This window comes from Neovison vison, chromosome 1, assembly GCF_020171115.1.
Source record: "Neovison vison isolate M4711 chromosome 1, ASM_NN_V1, whole genome shotgun sequence".
Classification (NCBI taxonomy): Eukaryota; Metazoa; Chordata; class Mammalia; order Carnivora; family Mustelidae; genus Neogale; species Neogale vison.
In genome coordinates, this window is record NC_058091.1 from 86,453,115 (window position 1) to 86,478,805 (window position 25,691).

The window sequence follows — 25,691 nt, forward strand, 5'->3', positions numbered from 1 at the left end:
TTTGTTGTTCTGCTACTCACGGCAAATCTTCCAAACTGGAGGCTTCGTGTCTTGGATCCAATAGATCATAACCACATTCATTGTAGATTTCCAAATAGGAAATGTGCGTTGTATGTATTGTGCTGCTGTCCTGATTGGAAAAGGGGAAGACACTGTTTAATGGCTATAAATAGCGACTCAGCTCGGAGGAGGATCAACACATTTATCACTCCAGTTCCTCACAGCTTTCTCTCCTTTACTCTCTTCACTTTGTATGGTTTCCATTTTCAGTTCGTGACACTTTCAAGTTGCCAGTTACCATATGCATGAAGCATTTTTTTTAAATGGCCAACACCCATGATTACAAGCAACTTTAGTATGTTGTTTTTTTTATTGGTTCCACATTATACATGAAGAGTCAATATACACTTAAAATGAGCCAACTTGGTTGCAGAACTGTATAAAACACCATTTTTTACTTTCCAGACCCCCCAAAAAAGGTTACTATGAAAAAATAAACTTACATCCTGTGAATAGCCTATTCATAAAAGAAAACAGAATCATGACTTCAGTTTAAAAACCTCAGTAGCATAAGAGTTTCCATCTTCAATCATAATTATTTTTTTTTAAAAATTTTCCAACATTCAAAATTTCTGATGCGACAAAGAGATAACAGACAATAGAAGAGAATGGAAAATGAATCCCAGGGGACAGAAATACTTTAGATCAATCAGGTAACAGTGAGAGTGGACATTCACAGTTCAATGCCTATATCTTACTGTTGGGTTAATTTTTCTGGCTACGTGGCAGGTCAGGGATACTGAGCTATTGGTTTAAGGGTATTTTCTGTGGGTCATTGCTGGGAAAGTGCAATGACACAGGCATCAGTGTCATTAGGATTAAAAATCAAGGTGAAAGGTCCTGTCTCAGTTCTGCCAGCGGACAAAAAGTACCTGTTCTCTCTGAGATGGAATAAAATGGAATTTTTTCAGGTCTCAAGAAAATTCCTGGCTCAGTTTTCAAGACCAAGTATCACTTTCTAGCACTTTTTCTTGCTTTCCCCAAAATACAAATTCTTCCATTTTGGCAAATAGAGCCCTACTTCTTATAAGAGGACAATATATTTGTGTCTTATGGCAAGAAGGTCAGCAGATTGCCAGAGAATTTGCTCAGGATGACTTTCCCATTGATTCTCACCCATATCCAAGGCAATCCATTTGACAGATACTATTCAAATGGAGAGAGGACCAAGTCACAGAGATGGGGGAAGAGCAGGGGCCTACAAACCCAGAGCTGGAATCCTAGGCCTACTTGCTATGAGCCCCTGTGATGTCAGGCTTCAGTTTCTATAACCATTAGTGAGGCAACTGAATAACGAATCCCCATGTGTTCTTCGGATTAAAATTAGTATGATTCTTTGGTCCTAACATGGCTCAAACTACCCAAAGAAAAACACCAAGATTTCATAAAACCAAAACAACACCTGAAAAATTAAGACAAGTCTTAAGCAGCACATGACTACAGTGAAATACTCAAGCTACTGCTGAAATTCCATGTTCTGGTGGTTTGGGAAGGTGACAGCATGGACTGAGTCTACACTAAGCAAATTTCTCCCAAGAAAATGCTGGAAATCTTCCTGATGTGGGCGACTCTGGCTGCTTATCCTAACACATCGCCTGTCGATCAGATTAGTGTAGTAAAGGCACCATTTCAACATCATTCTGTGGGTTATAACTTGGCTTAGCACAGGTATCAGAGATCATAAATACTAGGCAGATTCTGCATGGCCTTTAGTCTAATAGTTTTCCCCAAAATGTCCCATGAAAGAACTTGTGGAAAAAGTGTTCCATGATCAATATATATGCTGTCCCTCTCTAGAAGATTCTCAGAGCATGTTAAAGGCCACAGGGATCATTTACCAACTTCCTGAGATCCCGTTCAAAAGCAATATATTTCTAAAACTTATCTGACCATATCTAAAATATCCCATCTATAATAGTTTGAGATTTTAGCAGACAGTTCAGGGCTCATCTTAGCATCATAAAAAGCTGGGTTTGAACACCAAATCTGGCATTTATAACTGAGTGATTGTGCATTATCTGCAGCTGTTTAATTGTGGGATTGGGGAGAATAACCCTCATCTTGCATAACTGTTGTGACAGGGAAATGGGGTTCTGAACTTAAAATCCCACCAAGAACATGTGGCCCTGTAATAATCCCCAATAAATCTTTGCTACTGCTATTATTATTGCTATTGTTATTGTTTCTATTATTTCTAAAGGGCTCCAAATGGAGAATTCAGCACATGACTATAAAAGAGAAGGCAAAGAAAGGAAAAATAACAGCCAACTTGTATGTTCATCTGCAGTGAAGAAATTCTCTTTCTTCCAGAAAGTAGAAGAAATCATCGTAAGTCAGGAAAATGGCAGGTCCACTCCCCTGAGATGATGGGGATAATGCCTTTGGCTCCTCCAGCTTCTGCATTTTCTGGACTTTTATTGGAATATACACTTAAAAGTCACTGAGCAATGTGGCAAGGTACCTTTTCTTATTACTCCTTTTTTAGTGTTTGGGATTGCCAGACTATAATGTAACACACATGTTTCCTGCAGACAGCCTTTTCTCCTGCCCCAAAACAAGTCTGAACCTCACAATACTCAAAAATAATGAGCAGTGATTTCTAAAATAAATGGAATCAATTGTCTTCTGTTAAAATCACTGTAAATGTGCTCCCATCGCACTCACAGCATTTTAGGAGCTAGTATACAATTGCTCTTAGTTTATCTTGAAATAAATACTTTGCATAAGTCAAATATTTCCTTTAAGAATTCTAGAGAGCTCCATGTGGCCCTCTGAAGCAATTGACTGGAGGCATCTGAGTACCTGTCTGCATTTTTCAGCTACACAATGTGGACAAACTTAATGATGAAACTCAAGTTGCCTCTGACTAATTTTGCAGCACTTTGGTTTGATTATAATGAATGTGTTGTGCCCCATCAAGGAAATCCATCCTTTTACAAAGAGCTGTCCTGGATATAAATTGGTGCAAGGAGCTCTCTCCAGTCCAGGAACTGATTTAGAATCATTCAAAATGAAATGAGGTTTACAATAATGTCAGTGTCCAAACAGATATACAACAATGGACCCAAGAGATGGTAGGTACTTAGGAGACATTTTGACTTTTACAGCATTTGGTATCCATAGACAAAATTTTAGAGGGGACAAATGTTTCTGTTAGGTAAGGATTTGTTTATTCTGTTTAACTTAATCAGGGAAATTGGTTTCATTTGTTCTAGTTTCAAAGGATTTGAAATTAATCAGGATTGTTTGGCCACGAGTGTGTGTGTGTGTGTGTGTGTGTGTGTGTGTGTGTGAATATACATATTAACAGCAATTGTAAATGAGCTCATTTGTTGAGCATATACTATGTGCGAGGAACTGGACAATATCTTTAGATACAGTATGTTCAGCCCTCACAGCAAGTTTACAACCCTGAGACCTTAAGTTTCAACTGCCACCAGGCCACATGCTATAAGTGGTACACTTTCTCAGAACCAGATTGGCCTACACCAACTTCAGTGATCTTTCCAAGACAACATTGGACCACAGCAGCAAAAACTATTAGAAATTATATTCCCAGTCTGTGAAATCTGGGAACAAAACAAAACAGCTAATGTCAGAAATAAATGAGTAAATGAAAAGACAGGATCTGAATCCAACTTATACACTATACTCAACTCTTTCTCTTCTACGTTTTCTGGCATGCAGAGTTGGCATGTTTGAGCAAGTGAGAGATGAGCTGAACTAATGGGTAATTGCTACTTTATGGATGGAAATTAGAATTATGCAGATCTCAGCAATTTCTTCTCATCTTTGCAACTCAAAAGGCAAAAAGCATACAGTCAAGAAATTTTGGAAAAACTGTTACACTGACCTAGTTAGAATATTTGTTATACAGAATTCATAAAAACCAAGTAAGTGTAGGAATTATTAGTAGGGCCAATGGAGATCTTCTAGTTCGATGCACTCCCCAGTTTCACAGAAGGGGAAAATGAAAACCTAGTGAAGTTATGGGACTCACTATTGTTTAAATACAACCAACAAAATAAAGCCAGTCTGAGACAGAGAGGCAGAGTATGTAGTGGTAAAAAGCACAGAGTGTGGCATCACACAGACCTGGGATGGACCTCTAAGTCAGTTATGAAGACTCAGAAAGATACTTAGACTCATTTATCCCAACTATGAAATTGGGATAAGGATACCTACTTTGCTAGTTGTATTATATGTTATATTAATATATAATAATGTGTATATGTTATATTAAAAGTATTATATGTAATAAAGCAATAGGCACTTAGAGACACACAATAAATGTGCATATAATGCAGAGAACTTCTCTTCATAACAGTATTAATTGCAATAGGAGTTTTACTCTGGTAAAAGTCTTTTGGGCTTCTATTACAATTGTGAAAAAGGTACAATCACATCATCTTATTCAGTGTTTTAGTAGCTGAAATAAAGATGTCTTAGCAAAACGACATCCAGTTTCTTAATGAGAAATATAAGATGTTAGTTGGTAAAATGTGTTATCTGTTCTTTTAACCTCCATGGATGTATCAGAAGGACCTCCCTTTGAACCTTTGCTGAAACAGCATCCCTTTAATGAAAAGCACCTTAATTTCTACTTCTTCAGCAAAATCCCAAACTTCCCTTAAATATAAAGGCCAGAGTTATTACACAATAATACTTCCTCATTTAGATATAATAAAATGTCACAATAAATTTTTTACCCACCATAAATTTCTGCTGAATATATCAAATAGAAAATGAACTTAAAGTTCCATACCTTTTGTAATTGCTCAAAAATGTATGACAATGTCCTTGGGATAATGCCTCGGTCACTATAGCGTTCTGCCCCACCCGTGATGGTGAATGTCTTCCCACTGCCTGTTTGCCCATAGGCAAAGATGGTACCATTGTAACCTGCCAAGACACTACATAAAGAAATGGCACACTTTAATATCAAAATGACTAACTGCACAAGTATTAAGTGGCTTGTATTCTAATAGCAGCCTTATTCAACACTAGTGAAAAGACATTTATAAAGTATCTCTATATGTGAGTATCTACCTAAAATAATTCACATTTTTTTAAATCCAGGAAAATCAGCACAACCAATCCTTTTCTCTATATAACTCAAATGGAGTCTGTTCATCTTAAGTATTTTTTTTTTTTTTTTACCGTGGGGAGTTTTATTCCATGGTTATCTTTTTTTTCCAATTTATTTATTTTCAGAAAAACAGTATTCATTATTTTTTCACCACACCCAGTGCTCCATGCAAGCCGTGCCCTCTATAATACCCACCACCATCTTAAGTATTTTTTAATCTAATTTTTCTTTAGCAAAATTTTATATTTACATAAAAGTTATAAAGATAGTGCAGAACTAACACATGCCCTACACCTAGTTTCCCCTACTGTTGATAGCATTATTATTGTGCACCTGTTACAACTAAAGAGCCAATACTGATGTATATACATTTTATAAAAATGTCCTTGGTTTTTATATATTGTCTTTAATTTTTTTTCCAGCTTTACTGAGCTATAACTGACACATAAATGTAAGTTTAAGGTATACAAATGTGATGATATAATACATAAATATACTGCAAAATGAGTCCCACAATAAGATTAGTTAATACATCCATCACCTCACATAATTATCATTTTTGGAGGTGGTAATAACATTTAAGATCGATACTCTTAACAACTTTCAAATATATAATATAAAGTCACTATGCTGTACATTCGATCCATAGAATTTATTCATCTAATAACTGGAAGTTTTTACTCTCTGAACAACATACCCACATTTCCCCCACCCACCATCCCCTGACAACCCCCATTCTTTTCTTGATATTTATGAGTTCAGTTTTTTAGATCCTACATGTAAATGAGAATATACAGAATTTGTCTTTCTCTGTCTTATTTCACTTAGCATAATGCTTTCAAGGTCCAACTACATTATTGCAAAATGGCAGAATTTTCTTCTTTTTATGGCTAATTAATATCCCATTGTGTGTGTGTGCATGCACACATGCATGCATATGTGTGTGTGTGTACACCACATCTTCTTTGTTCATTCATCCATCGATAGACATTTAGGTTTTTCCATGCCTTGGCTATTGAGAAAAATGCAACGAACATGGGGAGGCAAATGCCCCTGTAAGATTTCATGTCCTGTGAAATACAGGCAGAAGTGGCATTGTTGGATCATTATTGGCAGACCTAGTTCTAATTTTTAAAGGAAACTCCATACTGTTTTCCATAGTAGCTGCACCAGATTGCATCTCCACCAACAGTGCACAAGGATTCCCTTTTCTTTACATCTTTGACAGCATTTGCTGTCCTTGACAGTGTGATAATAGCCATCCTAACAGGTATGAGGACATGTCTTACGTTTTTGGTTTGCATTTCCCAGATGATTAGAAATACTGAACACCTTTTATGTATCTGTTAGCCATCTGTACTTTTTCTTTGGAGAAATTTCTATTCAAGTCCTCTGCCCATTTCTTAACTGGATTTATGCTTAACATGTAATCTATCCAAGAGAATGTTTCATGTGTGCTTGAGTAGAATCTGTATTCTGCTGCTGCTGGGTGAAATGTTCCATATATATATATATATGTCTGGTAGGTTCATTTGGCTTAAGGTATAGTTCCTATCCAATGTTTCCTTCTTGATTTTTTTCTTTCTTCCCTTCTTTCCTTCTCCCTCATTCCCTCCCTTCCTCTCTTCCTTCCTTTCAAGATTTATCTATTTATTCTTTGAGAGAGACAGAAAGAAAGAAGGGAGAGTGGGGGTGGCAGAGGGAGAAGGAGAGAGAGGATCTCAGGAAGATTCCTTGCAGAGCACAGAGCTCAATGTAGAAGTTGATCCCATGACCCTGAAATCATGACCTGAGCCAAAATCAAGAGTCGGATGCTTAACAAAGTAGGCCACCCAGGCGCCTCTCCTTATTGGTTTTCTATCTGGATGATCTATCCATCATTGAAAATGGGGTATCATCAGAGACCAGTAGAACAGAGTAGAGAGCCCAGGTATGGACCCTCAACTCTATGGACAAATAATATTTGACAAAGCAGGAAAAAATAGACAGTGGTAAAAAGACAGTCTCTTCAATAAATGGTGCTGGGAAAATTGGACAGCTATATGTAGAAGAATGAAAATCGACAATTCTCTTACACCATACACAAAGATTAACTCAAAATAAAAGACCTCAGCGTGAGACAGGAATCCATCAGAATCCTAGAGAACATAGGCAGTAAACTCTTTGATATCAGCCACAGAAGCTTCTTTCAAGATATGTCTCCAAAGGCAAAGGAAACAAAAGCAAAAATAAACTTTTGGGACTTCATCGAGATCAAAAGCTTCTGCACAGCAAAGGAAACAGTCAACAAAACAAAGAGGCAACCCACGGAATGGGAGAAGATATTTGCAAATGACAGTACAGACAAAAGGTTGATATCCAGGGTCTATAAAGAACTTCTCAAACTCAACACACACAACACAGATAATCATATCAAAAAATGGGCAGAAGATATGAACAGACATTTTTCCAATGAAGACATACAAATGGCTATCAGACACATGAAAAAATGTTCATCATCACTAGCCATCAGGGAGATTCAAATTAAAACCAAATTGAGATACCACTTTACACCAGTTAGAATGGCCAAAATTAGGAAGACAGGAAACAACGTGTGTTGGAGAGGATGTGGAGAAAGGGGAACCCTCTTACACTGTTGGTGGGAATGCAAGTTGGTGCAGCCACTTTGGAGAACAGTGTGGAGATTCCTCAAGAAATTAAAAATAGAACTTCCCTATGACCCTACCATTGCACTCCTGGGTATTTACCCCAAAGACACAGATGTCGTGAAAAGAAGGGCCATCTGTACCCCAATGTTTATAGCAGCAACGGCCACGGTCGCCAAACTGTGGAAAGAACCAAGATGCCCTTCAACGGATGAATGGATAAGGAAGATGTGGTCCATATACACTATGGAGTATTATGCCTCCATCAGAAAGGACGAATACCCAACTTTTGTAGCAACATGGACAGGACTGGAAGAGATTATGCTGTGTGAAATAAATCAAGCAGAGAGAGTCAATTATCATATGGTTTCACTTATTTGTGGAGCATAACAAATAGCATGGAGGACATGGGGAGATAGAGAGGAGAAGGGAGTTGGGGGAAATTGGAAGGGGAAGTGAACCATGAGAGATTATGGACTCTGAAAAACAACCTGAGGGATTTGAAGGGGCGAAGGGTGGGAGGTTGGGGGAGCCAGGTGGTGGGTATTATGGAGGGCACATATTGCATGGAGAACTGGGTGTGGTTCAAAAAACAATGAATACTGTTATGCTGAAAAAAAATTAAAAAAAAAGAAAGTGGGGTGTCAGATTCTACTACTATTATTGTATTGTTGTCTATTTCTCCCTTCAGATCTGTTAGGCTTTGCTTAATATATTTAAGCATTCTGATGTAGGAGGCATATATATTGTTATATCCTTATGATGAACTGACTGTTTTATCACTATAAAATGGCCTTATTTGTCTCATAGCCTTTTATAAAGAGTCTAATTATTTATCCAAGAGAGAGACAGGGAACACCAGTGGGGAGGGGGAGAGCAAAGGGAGAGGGACAAGCAGACTCCATGCTGAGAGCAGAGCCTGACAAGTGGTTTGATCTCAGGAACCCAAGATCACGACCTGAGCAGAAATCATGAGTTGGACACGTAACCGACTGAGCCACCCAGGCACCCCAGCCTCATCACAGTTTTGGCTTAAAGTCTATTTCGTCTGATATAAGTATACTACTTTTGCTTTCTTTTGGTTTCCATTTGCATGGAGTATCTTTTTCCATCCCTTCACCTTCAGTATAAGTACGTCCTTAAAGCTGAAGTGAGTCTTTTGTAGGTGGCATATAGTTGGGTCTTGTTTTTAGTTCATTAGTCACTCCATGCCTTTGGATTAGAGAATTTAATCCATCCATTTACATTAAAAGTAAATAAGGCAAAGTATGGGCTTACTAATACCAACTTATTCACTGTTTTCTAGTTTTGTATTTCCTTTGTTCCATTCTTCCTCTTTTACTGTCTTTCTTTGTGAAGTGATTTTCCCTGTGGTATGCTTTGATTCCTTTTCCTTTATCTTATGTGTGTCTACTATTGGTTTTTACCATTCATCCCATTTTTAATGTTTTTGATGTCACAATTAACTTCTTTTACAGTGTGTCTTCATTATCAAATTATTGTAGCTATAGTTGCTTTTAATACTTTTGTCCTTTAACCTTATATTATATTAAGTAATTAACACATCACCATATTATTAGAGTATTATGAATTTGCTTATGCTTGCCTTTAGCAGCATGCTTTATATTTTCATATGTTTTCATGTTTCAGCATTTCTTATAAGGTAGGTCTAGTGGTGATGAACTCCTTCAACTTTTGTTTGTTTGGGAAATCTTTGCTTCTCCTTAATTTCTGAAAAACAACTATGCTGGGTAAAATACCCTTGGCAGTTTCTTTCTTTGAGAAATTTGAATGTATTGTCCCACTCTTTCAGGGCCTGTAAGGCTTCCGGTGAGAAATCTGCCGATAGCATTATGAGGGTTCCCTTACTGTGTGGGTATTTTTTTTCTCTTGAAGCTTTTTAAATTATCTCTTTGTCTTTGATTTTAGATAGTTTTATTTTAATGGGTCTTGTAAAAGATCATTTTGGTTTGAAATTATAGGGTCACCTTTTAGCTGTATGAACATGAATGTTCAAATCTCTCCCTAGATTTGAGAATCCTAGGCCATTATTTCTTTAAATATACTTTCTCCCCCTTCCTCCCTCTCTTCTCCTGAGACTAATAATGTGAGATTGTTTCCTTTAATGGTATCCCATAATTCACAAAGATTTTCTTCACTCTTTCTCTTTTCTTTATGCTTCTCTGACTGGATGATATCAAATGACATGTTTTCCAGTTAACTAATTTATTCTGCTTGATTATGTCTGCTGTTGAAGCTTTCTATTGAATTTTCAATTTGACCACTGTGTTTTTTTAACTATAGGATTTGCTTGAGGTTTTTTAATGGTTTCTATTCCTTTGTTGAATTTCTCATTTTATTCTTGTATTATTTTCCTAATTTCATTTAGTTGTCTTTATTTTCTTTAATTCACTGAATTTAAGAGTGTTATCTGAATTCTTTGTTAGACAGTTAGTTCCTAGATCTCCATTTCATTAGGGTCAGTCACTGGACCTTTGTTAGTTTCCTTTGGGGATCGCGTGCCTGTGTGGTTGGACCTGGATACTGGGTCCACAGTGACTGGCCAGTCACTGGGAATCACTGGGATGGGCCCAGTATCTGGATTCACAGGGACCAGTCTAGTGCTGGGACAGGCCCAGAGCCTGGTTTCACAGAAGCCAGCCAAGAGGCTAGGGCCACAGGAATTAGAACCAGCATTAGAACCAGCCTAGAGACTTGGGTCATGGGAGTCAGTTTATAAAATAGGGCCTCAAGGGCCAGGTTGGGTCTTCAGTGACCAATGTGGTGCTGTGCAGGCCAGGAGCCTAGATTTGTGGAGCCAGCCTTAAAGCTCAGGCTGCAGAGGCTGGCCTGGCATTAGGGAGGGCTTGCCATGTGGGTCTGGTGGGAACCCACCAAGATAATGGAGTTACAGGAGCCACCCAGGGCCATGCTGGCTGAACAAACAGGTAGACTGGGATCCTGGATTTCCTAGAGTTTTCTGGGAGCCTGGTATGATGGGAGCTGCCTGGGGCCATGGGAGCCATCTGGCCCCAGGGTAAATCAGAAGCCTGGTTTATGGGACCCTGCTGGTAGCCTGCCACTGCAGGATCCACTTGGGGCTAAAGGAGCGGGCAAGTGGTAGGGTGGGCAAAGGGACTGGATTCTCAGTAGCTTGTCAAGAGTCTGGTGTCACGAAGTCAGCTGGGGCCATGGATGTCACCTAGGCCATGGGAGCTGCCTGGGGCCACTGGAGCCAGCTGATGCTGGGATGGGCCAACACTGGTGTCTGCAGTTCAAGTCAGGTGCTCACTTCAGTCTCCTTCACGGGGATGGTGTCTTTCTCAGTGCTAGGATGGCCAGGCTTCAGGGAGGGGTAATGGGGTAATGTCAATGATCTTTTCTACCCTCTTCAACATGTCTTTTTTTTTTTTTTTCCTGTGCCCTATTCCAATGCTGCAATTCCTCAACTGGAATCCTTAGCTTTTGTGAAGGTATTTGCATGCGTGGTAGTTATTCAAATTGATATTTCTGGAGGCACAAGTGTTAGAAATTCCTGTACTACCATTTTGCTGAAATCACTCTCTAAGTATTTTCTTCATCTTTAGTATACTTTAGTATATGTTGAAGGTAAAAGTTCTGAGGAAACCATACCTATAATTTGGCAAACTACAAACCTGACAACTGGCACTTCAAGGGGCAAATACTCACAACATTAAGTTACCTCCCAGAATACCAGGTATAGAATGTAGAATGTTTACCACTACATACCTTGTAATGTAACCTCATAATTTAACAATAAACATCAACTACAAATCCTTTAAGAATTCCCCTCCTCAGTTTTCATGGAATGGCTTTTGGTAAAACAGTAATCCAGATGTGCTCTTCAGTCATAAAGAGCAGCCTTTGATTTGATGGAAATTGTAAGAGACCTAGACTTCAAGTTATATTACAAAGCTATAGTAACCAAAGCAGTATGGTACTGGCACAGAAATAGATCCATAGATCAGTGGAACAGAATAGAAAATTCAAAAATAAACCCACACTTACATGGTTAATTAATCTACAATGTGGGGGCAAGAATATACAATGGGGGAAAAGACAGTCCCTTCAACAAATGGTGTTGAGAAGATTGGATAGCAGCATGCAAAAGAATGAAATTGGACCACTTTCTTATGCCATACACAAAAACAAACTCAAAATGGATCAAGGACCTAAATGTGAGACCTGAAAACATAAAAATCCTAGAAAAAAACATGGGCAACAATTTCTCCAACATCGGCCACAGCAACATTTTTTCTAGATATGTCTTCTGAGGCAATGGAAATAAAGGCAAAAATAAACTATTGGGACCACACCAAAATGAAAAACATCTGCAGAGTGGAAGGAAACAATTAACAAAACTAAAAGGGAACCTATAGAATGAGAGAAGATGTTTGAAAAATGACATACTCAATAAAGGTTTTGCATAAAAAATATCTAAGAGACTGAAACACCTCAACACCCAAAAAACAAGTAATCTAATTTAAAAATGGGCAGAAGACATTAATAGACATTTCTCCAAAGAAGACATACAGATGGGTGGGAGTCAAGATGACAGAGAAGTAGCAGGCTGAGACTACTTCAGCTAGCAGGAGATCAGCTAGATAGCTTATCTAAAGATTGCAAACACCTGCAAATCCATCGGCAGATCGAAGAGAAGAAGAACAGCAATTCTGGAAACAGAAAAACAACCACTTTCTGAAAGGTAGGACTGGCGGAGAAGTGAATCCAAAGCGACGGGAAGATAGACCCCGGGGGGAGGGGCCGGCTCCCGGCAAGTGGCGGAGCAACAGAGCACAAAATCAGGACTTTTAAAAGTCGGCTCCACTGAGGGAGATCGCTCCAGAGGCTAAACTGGGGCGAAGCCCACGCAGGGCCAGCGTGGCCTCAGGTCCCGCAGTGTCACAGAAGGATCGTGGGTGTCTGAGTGTCGCAGAGCTTACGGGTATTGGAACGGGAAAGCCGGCTACAGAGACAGAGCCGTCAGTAAGCTCGCAGCTCGGGGTTACCTTGAACTGGCCGCAGGCTCAGTGAGCTCGGAGCTTGGCCGGAGGTCAGGCAGATGGGAGTAACTGGGCGCTGTTCTCTGAGAGTGCACTGAGGAGTGGGGCCCCGGGCTCTCGGCTCCCCCCGGGCCGGAGACCAGGAGGCCGCCATTTGTATTCCCGTCCTCCGGAACTCTACGGAAAGCGCTCAGGGAACAAAAGCTCCTGAAAGCAAAACCCGAACGGATTACTCAGCCCGGCCCCTGGTAAGGGCGGTGCAATTCCACCTGGGGAAAAGACACTTGAGATCACTACACCAGGCCCCTCCCCCAGAAGATCAACAAGAAATCCAGCCAAGACCAAGTTTACCTACCAAGGAGTGCAGTTTCAATACCAAGGAGAGCAGCAGAATTCCAGAGGAGGAGAAAGCAAAACACGGAACTCATGACTTTCTCCCTGTTATTTTTTTTTAGTCTTGCAGTTAATTTAACTTTTTTCTTTTTTCATTTTTTTCTCTTTTACTGCTAATTTTTTTAACTTTTACCCTTTTCTTTTTTAACGTTTATTAACTAGTTTATCTAATATATATATTTTTTCTTTTTTATATTTTACTTTATTTGTTTTCTTTTTTAAAATTTTTTTCTTTTCTTTTTTTTTCTTTCTTTCTTTTTGAACCTCTTTTTACCCCCTTTCTCCCCCCTCACGATTTGGGATCTCTTCTGATTTGGTTAAAGCATATTTTCCTGGGATTGTTGCCACCCTTTTAGTATTTTACTTGCTCCTTCATATACTCTTTTTTTTTTTTTAAAGATTTTATTTATTTTATTTGACAGATAGAGATCACAAGTAGGCAGAGAGGCAGACAGAGAGAGAGGGAGGAGGAAGCAGGCTCTCTGCTGAGCAGAGAGCCCGATGCGGGGCTCGATCCCAGGACCCCGGGATCATGACCTGAGCCAAAGGCAGAGGCTTTAACCCACTGAGCCACCCAGGCGCCCCTCCTTCATATACTCTTATCTGGACAAAATGATAAGGTGGAAAAACTCACCACAAAAAAAAGAACAAGAGGCAATACCAAAGGCTAGGGACCTAATCAATACAGACATTGGTAATATGTCAGATCTAGAGTTCAGAATGACAATTCTCAAGGTTCTAGCCGGGCTCGAAAAAGGCATGGAAGATATTAGAGAAACCCTCTTGGGAGATATAAAAGCCCTATCTGGAGATATAAAAGCCCTATCTGGAGAAATAAAAGAACTAAAATATAACCAAGTTGAAATCAAAAAAGCTATTAACGAGGTGCAATAAAAAATGGAGGCTCTCACTGCTAGGATAAATGAGGCAGAAGAAAGAATTAGCGATATAGAAGACCAAATGACAGAAAATAAAGAAGCTGAGCAAAAGAGGGACAAACAGCTACTGGACCACGAGGGGAGAATTCGAGAGATAAGTGACACCATAAGACGAAACAACATTAGAATAATTGGGATTCCAGAAGAAGAAGAAAGAGAGAGGGGAGCAGAAGGTATACTGGAGAGAATTATTGGGGAGAATTTCCCCAATATGGCAAAGGGAACGAGCATCAAAATTCAGGAGGTTCAGAGAACGCCCCTCAAAATCAATAAGAATAGGCCCACACCCCATCACCTAATAGTAAAATTTACAAGTCTTAGTGACAAAGAGAAAATCTTGAAAGCAGCCCGGGAAAAGAAGTCTGTAAATACAATGGTAAAAATATTAGACTGGCAGCTGACTTATCCACAGAGACCTGGCAGACCAGAAAGAGCTGGCATGATATTTTCAGAGCACTAAACGAGAAAAACATGCAACCAAGAATACTATATCCAGCTAGGCAATCATTGAAAATAGAAGGAGAGATTAAAAGCTTCCAGGACAAACAAAAACTAAAAAAATTTGCAAACACCAAACCAGCTCTACAGGAAATATTGAAAGGGGTCCTCTAAGCAAAGAGAGAGCCTATGAGTTGTAGATCAGTAAGGAACAGAGACAATATACAGTAACAGTCACCTTACAGGCAATACAATGGCACTAAATTCATATCTCTCAATAGTTACCCTGAATGTTAATGGGCTAAATGCCCCAATCAAAAGACACAGGGTATCAGAATGGATAAAAAAACAAAACCCATCTATATGTTGCCTCCAAGAAACTCATTTTAAGCCCGAAGACACCTCCAGATTTAAAGTGAGGGGGTAGAAAACAATTTACCATGCTAATGGACATCAGAAGAAAGCAGGAGTGGCAATCCTTATAGCAGATCAATTAGATTTTAAGCCAAAGACTATTATAAGACATGAGGAAGGACACTATATCATACTCAAAGGGTCGGTCCAACAAGAAGATCTAACAATTTTAAAGATGTATGCCCCCAACGTGGGAGCAGCCAACTATATAAACCAATTAATAACAAAATCAAAGAAACACATCAACAATCATACAATAATAGTAGGGGACTTTAACACGCCCCTCACTGAAATGGACATATCATCCAAGCAAAAGATCAACAAGGAAATAAAGGCCTTAAACGACACACTGGACCAGATGGACATCACAGATATATTCAGAACATTTCATCCCAAAGCTACAGAATACACATTCTTCTCTAATGCACATGGAACATTCTCCAGAATAGATCACATCCTCGGTAATAAATCAGGTCTCAACGGTATCAAAAGATTGGGTTCATTCCCTGCATATTTTCAGACCACAATGCTCTGAAGCTAGAACTCAACCACAAGAGGAAGTTTGGAAAGAACCAAACACATGGAGACTAAACAGCATCCTTCTAAAGAATGAATGGGTCAACCAGGAAATTAAAGAAGAATTGAAAAAAATCATGGAAACAAATGATAATGAAAATACAATGGTTCAAAATCTGTGGGACACAATAAAAGCAGTCCTGAGAGGAAAATATATAGCGGTACAAGCCTTTCTCAAGAAACAAGAAAGGTCTCAGGTACACAACCTAACCCTACACCTAAAGGAGCTGGAGAAAGAACAAGAAAGAAACCCTAAACCCAGCAGGAGAAGATAAATCATAAATTTCAGAGCAGAAATCAATGAAATAGAAACCAAAAAAATAATAGAGCAAATCAACGAAACTAGGAGCTGGTTCTTTGAAAGAATTAATAAGATTGATAAACCCCTGGCCAGACTTATCAAAAAGAAAATCTGAGGAAGGACCCAAATAAATAAAATCATGAATGAAAGAGGAGAGATCACAACTAACACCAAAGAAATACAAACTATTATAAGAACATACTATGAGCAACTCTACGCCAACAAATTTGACAATCTCGAAGAAATGGATGCATTCCTAGAAACATATAAACTACCAAAATTGAACCGGGAAGAAATAGAAAGCCTGAACAGACCCATAACCAGTAAGGAGATTAAAACAGTCCTTAAAAATCTCCAAACAAACAAAAGCCCAGGGCCAGATGGCTTCCCGGGGGAATTCTACCAAACATAGAAAGAAGAACTAATTCCTATTCTCCTGACACTGTTCCAAAAAATAGAAATGAAGGAAAACTTCCAAACTCATTTTATGAGGCCAGCATCACCTTGATCCCAAAACCAGACAAGGATCCCATCAAAGGGTGGGAGGTTGGGGTACCAGGTGGTGGGTATTATAGAGGGCACAGCTTGCATGGAGCACTGGGTGTGGTGAAAAAATAATGAATACTGTTTTTCTGAAAATAAATAAATTGGGGAAAAAAAAAAAAGAGAGCTATAGACCAATATCCTTGATGAACACAGATGTGAAAATTCTCACCAAAATACTAGCCAATAGGATTCAACAGTACATTAAAAGGATTATTCACCACGATCAAGTGGGATTTATTCCAGGGCTGCAAGGTTGGTTCAACATCCACAAATCAGTCAATGTGATACAACACATCGATAAGAGAAAGAACAAGAACCATATGATCCTCTCAATAGATGCTGAAAAAGCATTTGACAAAGTACAGCATCCCTTCCTGATCAAAACTCTTCAAAGTGTAGGGATAGAGGGTGCATACCTCAATATCATCAAAGCCATCTATGAAAAACCCACCGCAAATATCATTCTCAATGGAGAAAAACTGAAAGTTTTTCCGCTAAGGTCAGAACACGGCAGGGATGTCCATTATCACCACTGCTATTCTACATAGTACTAGAAGCCCTAGCCTCAGCAATCAGACAACAAAAGGAAATTAAAGGCATCCAAATCGGCAAAGAAGAAGTCAAATTATCACTCTTCGCAGATGATATGATACTATATGTGGAAAACCCAAAAGGCTGCACTCCAAAACTGCTAGAACTTGTACAGGAATTCAGTAAAGTGTCAGGATATAAAATCAATGCACAGAAATCAGCTGCATTTCTCTACACCAACCACAAGACTTCTGTCTTGTGACAGAAAAGAAAGAGAAATTAAGGAGTCAATCCCATTTACAATTGCACCCAAAACCATAAGATACCTAGGAATAAACCTAACCAAAGAGGCACAGAATCTATACTCAGAAAACTATAAAGTACTCATGAAAGAAACTGAGGAAGACACAAAGAAATGGAAAAATATTCCATGCTCCTGGATTGGAAGAATAAATATTGTGAAAATGTCTATGCTACCTAAAGCAGTATACACATTTAATGCAAGTCCTATCAAAGTACCATCCATCTTTTTCAAAGAAATGGAACAAATAATTTTAAAATTTATATGGAACCAGAAAAAACCTCGAATAGCCAAAGGGATATTGAAAAACAAGCCAAAGTTGGTGGCATCACAATTCCGGACTTCAAGCTCTATTAAAAGCTGTCATCATCAAGACAGCATGGTACTGGCACAAAAACAGACACATAGATCAATGGAACAGAATAGAGAGCCCAGAAATAGACCCTCAACTCTATGGTCAACTAATCTTCAACAAAGCAGGAAAGAATGTCCAATGGAAAAAAGACAGCCTCTTCAATAAATGGTGTTGGGAGAATTGGACAGCCACATGCAGAAAAATGAAATTGGACCATTTCCTTACACCACACATGAAAATAGACTCAAAATGGATGAAGGACCTCAATGTGAGAAAGGAATCCATCAAAATCCTTGAGGAGAACACGGCAGCAACCTCTTTGACCTGAGCCACAGCAACATCTTCCTAGGAACATCACCAAAGGCAAGGGAAACAAGGGCAAAAATGAACAATGGGGATTTCATCAAGATCAAAAGCTTTTGCAGAGCAAAGGAAACAGTTAACAAAATCAAAAGACAACTGACAGAATGGGAGAAGATATTTGCAAACGACATATCAGATAAAGGGCTAGTGTCCAAAATCTATAAAGAACTTAGCAAACTCAATACCCAAAGAACAAATAATCCAATCAAGAAATGGGCAGAGGACATGAACAGACATTTCTGCAAAGAAGATATCCAGATGGCCAACAGACACATGAAAAAGTGCTCCACATCTCTCGGCATCAGGGAAATACAAATCAAAACCACAATGAGATATCACCTCTCACCAGGCAGAATGGCTAAAATCAACAAGTCAGGAAATGACAGATGCTGGCGAGGATACGGAGAAAGGGGAACCCTCCTACACTGTTGGTGGGAATGCAAGCTGGTGCAACCACTCTGGAAAACAGCATGGAGGTTCCTCAAAATGTTGAAAATAGAACTGCCCTATGACCCAGCATTTGCACTACTGGATATTTACCCTAAAGATACAAACCTAGTGATCCAAAGGGGCACGTGCACCCGAATGTTTATAGCAGCAATGTCCACAATAGCCCAACTATGGAAAGAACCTAGATGTCCATCAACAGATGAATGGATAAAGAAGATGTGGTATATATACACAATGGAATACTATGCAGCCATCAAAAGAAATGAAATCTTGCCATTTGCGACAACATGTATAGAACTAGAGCGTATCATGCTTAGCGAAATAAGTCAAACAGAGAAAGACAACTACCATATGATCTCCCTGATATGAGGAAGTGGTGATGCAACATGGGGGCTTAAGTGGGTAGGAGAAGAATAAATGAAACAAGATGGGATTGGGAGGGAGACAATCCATAAGTGACTCTTAATCTCACAAAACAAACTGAGGGTTGCTGGGGGCAGGGGGGTTGGGAGAAGGGGGGTGGGGTTATGGACATTGGGGAGGGTATGTGCTTTGGTGAGTGCTGTGAAGTGTGTAAACCTGGCGATTCACAGTCCTGTACCCCCGGGGATAAAAATGTATGTTTATAAAAAATTAAAAATTTAAAAAAGAAAAAAAAATCATTGGCTACCAAATCCTTTCACTCAATTGAAAAGGAAACTGAAATCTAAAAAGATTGTGTGACATGATGTCATGATTTTATGATGTCAAACATCATAAAAGTGGATGGCCTATCTCTCATGCCTTTAAGACTAAATAAGAAAATTGTCAAGGGCACCTGGGTGGCTCAGTTGGTTGAGCAACTGCCTTCAGCTCAGGTCATGACTGTAGAGTCCCGGGATCGAGTCCCACATCAGGCTCCTGCTCAGCAGGGAGTCTGCTTCTCCCGCTGACTTCTCTCTTCTTATGCTCTCTCATTCTCTCTCTCTCTAAAATAAGTGAATAAAATCTTTAAAAAAAAGAAAGAAAGAAAATTGTCAAAATATGAAAAGGATGGAGAAAAACTAATCTTAATGTGCCTGGCTTGGGCTAGTAATAAAAGCTCAAGGTCTTAGAGAAAAAAAAAGAAAAAGATGACATACAGATGGCCAACAGACATATGAAAATATGCTCAACATCACTCATCATCAGGGAAATGGAAATCAAAATTACCATGAGATATCACGTCACACCAGTCAGAATGGCTAAAATCAACAATCCAAGAAACAACAGGTGTTGGTGAGGATGTGGAGAAAGGGGAACCCTCATGCGCTGTTAATGGGAATGCAAACTGGTACAGCCACTGTGGAAAACAATATGGAATTTCCTCAAAAAGTCAAAAATAGAACTACCCTATTATCCAGCAATCACACCACTGGGTATTTACCCCCAAAATACAAAAACACTAATTCAAAGGGACACATGCAGCCCTATGTTTAGTACAGCATTATTTACAATAGTCAAATTATGGAAGCAGCCTAAGTCTCCAATAATAGACGAATGAATAAAGAAGATGTGGTATATGTATACAATGGAATATTATTCAGCTATAAATAAGAATGAAATCTTGCCACTTGCAACAGCATGAAAAAAGACAAACCAAGAAACAGACTCTTAACTATAGAGAATAAACTGATGGTTACCAGAGGGCAAGTAGGAGGGATGAAGAAAATAGGCGATATGCATACTTATGATGAAAAAAATAAAATGTTAAAATTTTTAAAAAGAAAAAGAACACTAGATCTTCTCAGCCACCGTCTCTCTTCTCTCTTTTCCTCTCCGCTTCACTTCTCCCCCTTCCCATTCCCTTCTCTCTCCCTCTCTCTTTTTCTCTCTGTCTTTCTCTTTGTCTTTACAAGTGGATCTTTCCTCTACACTGTACAGAACAGCAAACTATTATAGCATTATGATCTTTTTTCTTCAAAGTAACCTTTCATCTCTGAGATGTTTTCAACCAAACAATTATGAAGATGTCAGCTAATGGTGGCTTCACTGCAAATGATGTTTGATAGATGGCTCCTGTGAGAATCACCCCTCACTATTCACACTGAGATTCCTGCTCTAACACCTCTTCTGAGATAATACTCACAGTTCTATGTTTTGCTATGCTTTCATGCTTGTATGTTAAGTGATTTATCATCATCATGCCCCTTTGAAACACATAGGTTTTGCTTAGAGCTTCTTGTGAAGTAATCAGTTAAGTCTCAGACACCTTATACAACTATGAAACTAAGAATAATATCTATAACAACAACTCAATGCATCATTTTCTATGTAGGTAGAAGGTGTTATTGGTGCTTACAAACTTAAAAGACAGCACATTAAGTAAACAAAAAACGGATGAGTACTGTGTGGTTCAACTTTCCATTTCTGAAAGGTTTAATAATTTTTCTCTGTGTCTTCACATGGAGTTGGAACTATAATGATTAGTTGGATGATTACAGAATCTTTTTGCTCAATGGCATTTGTCACCAATGAAACAGCTATGTTCCATTAGCAATTATCATTTGAATATATGTTATCTCTTGACCATAAATGCTCTAGGTAAATGAAGTTGATAACTTAAAGAATCAAACTTTAAACATTTTAAAAATTTTTGACAGAAATTTTTCCAAAATATATTAGTCTGTCCTTGTCTTGAAAAGCAAAAAAACTGTACAGATTATCATTTTTATTTTGACTTAGTGACAGCCTAAGAAAAGTGAGTACCGTGGTATGCTACATTGACATCTACTGATTATTAGTTTTTTTTTAAAATATTTAAGTCTTTTTCACTACCAGTTGTCCTAGTATACTCTCTTCCTCTCCCCCCATCTGCTGTGGAAAACTAGATGACAAAGCTTCATAGAATGCTATTTAAAATACAAAGGATGTAGGTTCCACCAATATATAATCTATTGATATTTGTTACATTGCTACAATAAAAAATTAAATGAAAAAATGTGAATGGGCAACATTTATCTCCAATTCCTCTCTCCAGAGCATTTTCAACTGAATCTTGCACCTCCTTGCCATTGAACACTGGACAATTTCATATGCTTGTAGTCTCATCCATTCTAAGAGAAGTTACTATTAAAAACAAAGAGAAGAGGTGGAGTAAAGACTTCTGAAAATCCACTTCTCCACAAGAATAATGAGAACAGTGGCAAAATTGTCAAAATCACTTTTTTTTCAGAATCCTGGAAGTTATCCAAAAGCTCACAACAATCCAAGGAGTGTTTACTCAAGTAAAATGGCTGAATCTCAGTAAGACCAGTGAGTTTTCTGACATTGTAATTTGACCATTCCCATGCCCTCTCCCCAGATCCATAACAGTCTTGAAAAATAACAGACTTGTAACCACATAACAGTGAAAAACACAAGTACAGCAACCACTGGATGGGTAGTACAGGTTTGGAGATCTCCAAAAGGTCCACAGAATTGTACTTCTCTGACCCATCTCGCAGCTCCCTGGAATAGCCCCACACATAGTAATTGTCTTTGTGTGACTTTAGTTTACTGAGTAAAAAAAAAGTCATATCCCCATGGTGTTTGCTGAAAACAAATCAGCATAAAGTGTTCAACATGACAGTTGCCCTAGGTTGCAATACCAGTGAGGCAAACAAGAGGGTGATCAAAACTTTAAAGTAAAAATCTGTGGAATACCATGCTATATAAGGGGCTTTGAAAAGTAAAAACATATTTTTGGGACTCTACAAGACCATACACATGTATGGGGCTATGTGCATGCCCAGAAGAGACCAGAGAAGGCCCTATATCTTACCTATGGATGACCTTGAGGCCCTGAACAAGCGTGAAGTGAGAGCTAAGACAAAATTATAAACTTCCAAAATTATAAACTTCCAGTACTGAATGGGTACCCCAACACATGCAGAAAGTACCTTACCAAAGACTCAGAGTGATTACATGCAGAAAGTACCATACCAAAGACTCAGAGTGATAGATTCAAGGCATTTTTAAAAATCTCTGTCCAGTCACTAACTGACCACTAAACTTACTGAACAGAGATTTCAGGGGTTGCATACAACAAAAAACACAAGTTTTATGAAATTAGGCCATAAAATTTACTAAACAAACAAGCAGCCGCAGCAACAATAACAACAACAAAACTTGGGGAGGGTTGGAATCTGATTTCCAGAGCTGTCATATCCTATTACTTAAAATGTCCAGTTTTCAACAAAAAATATATGAGAATCACTAACAGCAAAGTATTTCCTATGCACAGGAAATAAAATGTTTCATAGGAACAGCCCTTGAGGAAGCCCAGATTTTGACTTCTAGAGGAAGAGTTTAAGTTAGGTATTATAAATAAGCTCAAAGAACAAAAGTAAAGCATGTTTAAAGAATTAAAGGGAAGTATGAAAATGATGTTACACAGACAAGAGAATATGAATAAAAAGATTTAAAAAAAAGAATAAAACAAATTTTCGAGTGGAAAAGTATGATAACTGAAATAAAAAATTCACTAAAACAGTAAATTTGAGTTGGTATAAGAAAGTAAATTTCAAGATAGGACAATTGAGATTATTCAGTCTACACAATAGAAATTATAAAGACTGAAGAAAAATGAACAGAGAAATCAGATCAATATTTGCGAAAAGTCCCAGATGGTGAGGGGAGAGAATGTTTAAAAAAAATATTGGCCAAAATTAACAAAACAGGAAACAACATGTGTTGGAGAGGATGTGGAGAAAGGGGAATCCTCTTACACTGTTGGTGGGAATGCAAGTTGGTGCAGCCTCTTTGGAGAACAGTGTGGAGATTCCTCAAGAAATTAAAAATAGAGCTTCCCTACGACCCTGCCATTGCACTCCTGGGTATTTACCCCAAAGACACAGATGTCGTGAAAAGAAGGGCCATCTGTACCCCAATGTTTATAGCAGCAATGGCCACAGTCGCCAAACTGTGGAAAGAACCAAGATGCCCTTCAACGGATGAATGGATAAGGAAGATGTGGTCCATATACACTATGGAGTATTATGCCTCCATCAGAAAGGATGAATACCCAACTTTTGTAGCAACATGGAAGGGACTGGAAGAGATTATGCTGAGTGAAATAAGTCAAGCAGAGAAAGTCAATTATCATATGGTTTCACTTATTTGTGGAGCATAACAAATAGCCTGGAGGACAAGGGGCGTTAGAGAGGAGTAGGGAATTTGGGTGAATTGGAAGGGGAGGTGAACCATGAGAGACTATGGACTCTGAAAAACAGTCTGAGGGGTTTGAAGTGGCGGGGGGGTGGGAGGTTGGGGTACCAGGTGGTGGGTATTATAGAGGGCACGTCTTGCATGGAGCACTGGGTGTGGTGAAAAAATAATGAATACTGTTTTTGTAAAAATAAATAAATTGGAAAAAAAATAAATAAAGGACTCTTTCCAAATTAAAAAAACAATATTGGCCAAAAAGTAGCCCAATTTCATGAAAAACATTAATCTACATATCCGAGAAGCTCATTAAACTCAAAGGTATCCAAACTTCAGCACATCATAATCAAATTGACTAAAGTCAAAGAAAATCCTGAAAATTGCAAAAGAGAGGTGACTAATCACAAACAAGGATTCCTTTTTAAGAATAACAGCAGATTTCTCAGGGCGGTGGGGGTGGGGGAGGAGTCAAGATGGTGGAGAAGTAGCAGGCTGGGACTACTTCAGCTAGCAGATCAGCTAGATAGCTTATCTAATGATTGCGAGCACCCACAAATCCAACAGGAGATCAAAGAGAAGAAGAACAGCAATTCTAGAAACAGAAAATCAACCACTTTCTGAAAGGTAGAACTGGTGGAGAAGTGAATCCAAAGCGATGGGAAGATAGACTGTGGGGGGAGGGGCCGGCTCCCAGCCAGTGGCGGAGTGACAGAGCACTAAATCAGGACTTTTAAAAGTCTGTTCCACTGAGGGACATCGCTCCAGAGGCTAAACAGGGGTGAAGCCCACGCGGGGTCAGCGTGGTCCCAGGTCCCGCAGGGTCAAAGAAGGATTGGGGGTGTCTGAGTGTCACAGAGCTTGCAGGTATTAGAACAGGGAAGCTGGCTACAGAGACAGAGCCAAGGAGTGAGTCTCAGCTTGGGGTTACCTTGAACCAGTTGCAGACTGGGTGAGCTCGGAGTGCGGCGGGAGGCCAGGGAGAAGGGAGTGATTGGGCACTATTCTCTGAGGGTGAACTGAGGAGTGGGGCCCCGAGCTCTCGGCTCCTCCAGGCTGGAACCTAAGAGGCTGCCATTTTCATTCCCATCCTCCGGAACTCTAAGGAAAGCATTCAGGGAACAAAAGGTCCCAAAAGCAAACCCGAGCGGATTACTCAGCGAGGCCCCTGGTAAGTGCGGTGCAATTCTGCCTGGGGCAAGGGCACTTGAGAATCACTACAACAGGCCCCTCCTCCAGAAGATCAACAAGAAATCCAGCCAGGACCAAGTTCACCTACCAAGGAGTGCAGATTCAATACCAAGGAGAGCAGTGGAATTCCAGAGGAGGAGAAAGCAAAGCACAGAACTCATGGCTTCCTCCCCATGATTCTTTAGTCTTGCAGTTAATTTAATTTTTTTTTCATTTTTTTTCTCTCTTCTTCTGCTAAATTTTCTTTTAACTTTTACCCTTTTCTTTTTTAACGCTTTTTAACTAGTTTAACTAATATATATGTATACATTTTTCTTTTTTATATCTTTTCTTTATTTGTTTTCTTTTTTTAAGTTTCTTTTTTTTCTGAACCTTTTTTTTTAAGATTTTTTTTTTATTTATTGGAGAGAGGGAGAGAGAGATCACAAGCAGGCAGAGCAGCAGGCGGGGGGTGGGCAGACTCCCTGCTAGCAGAGAGCCCAAAGTGGGGCTCGATCCCAGGACCATGGGATCATGACCTGAGGCTTGTCCCACTGAGCCACCGAGGCGCCCCTCTGAACCTCTTTTTATCCTCTTTCTCCCCCCCACGATTTGAGGTCTCTTCTGATTTGGTTAAAGCGTACTTTCCTGGGGTCTTTGCATCCCTTTTAGTATTTTATTTGCTCCTTCATATACTCTAATCTGGACAAAATGACAAGGCAGAAAAACTCACCACAAAAAAAAGCAACAAGAGGCAGTACCGAAGGCTAGGGACCTAATCAATACAGACATTGGTAATATGTCAGATCTAGAGTTCAGAATACGATTCTCAAGGTTCTAGCCAGGCATGGAAGGTATGGAAGATATTAGAGAAAACCTCTTGGGAGATATAAAAGCCCTTTCTGGAGAAATAAAAGAACTAAAATCTGACCAAGTT

The 25,691-nt window shown here is 39.1% G+C and overlaps 1 protein-coding gene across 4 annotated transcripts in view; it reads right to left on the reverse strand.

Moving 5' to 3' along the window:
• Positions 1 to 25,691, reverse strand: part of KIF6 (kinesin family member 6) — a 472,725-nt gene that overhangs the window by 359,162 nt on the left and 87,872 nt on the right. For all 4 annotated transcript variants that reach the window (XM_044250472.1, XM_044250466.1, XM_044250478.1 and 1 more), the window contains 2 exons: positions 4,826 to 4,973; positions 21 to 130 (listed from right to left, as the gene is read on the reverse strand). In XM_044250472.1, the coding sequence (XP_044106407.1) occupies positions 21 to 130; positions 4,826 to 4,973 (258 nt within the window). The remainder of the gene's footprint in view (positions 1 to 20; positions 131 to 4,825; positions 4,974 to 25,691) is intronic.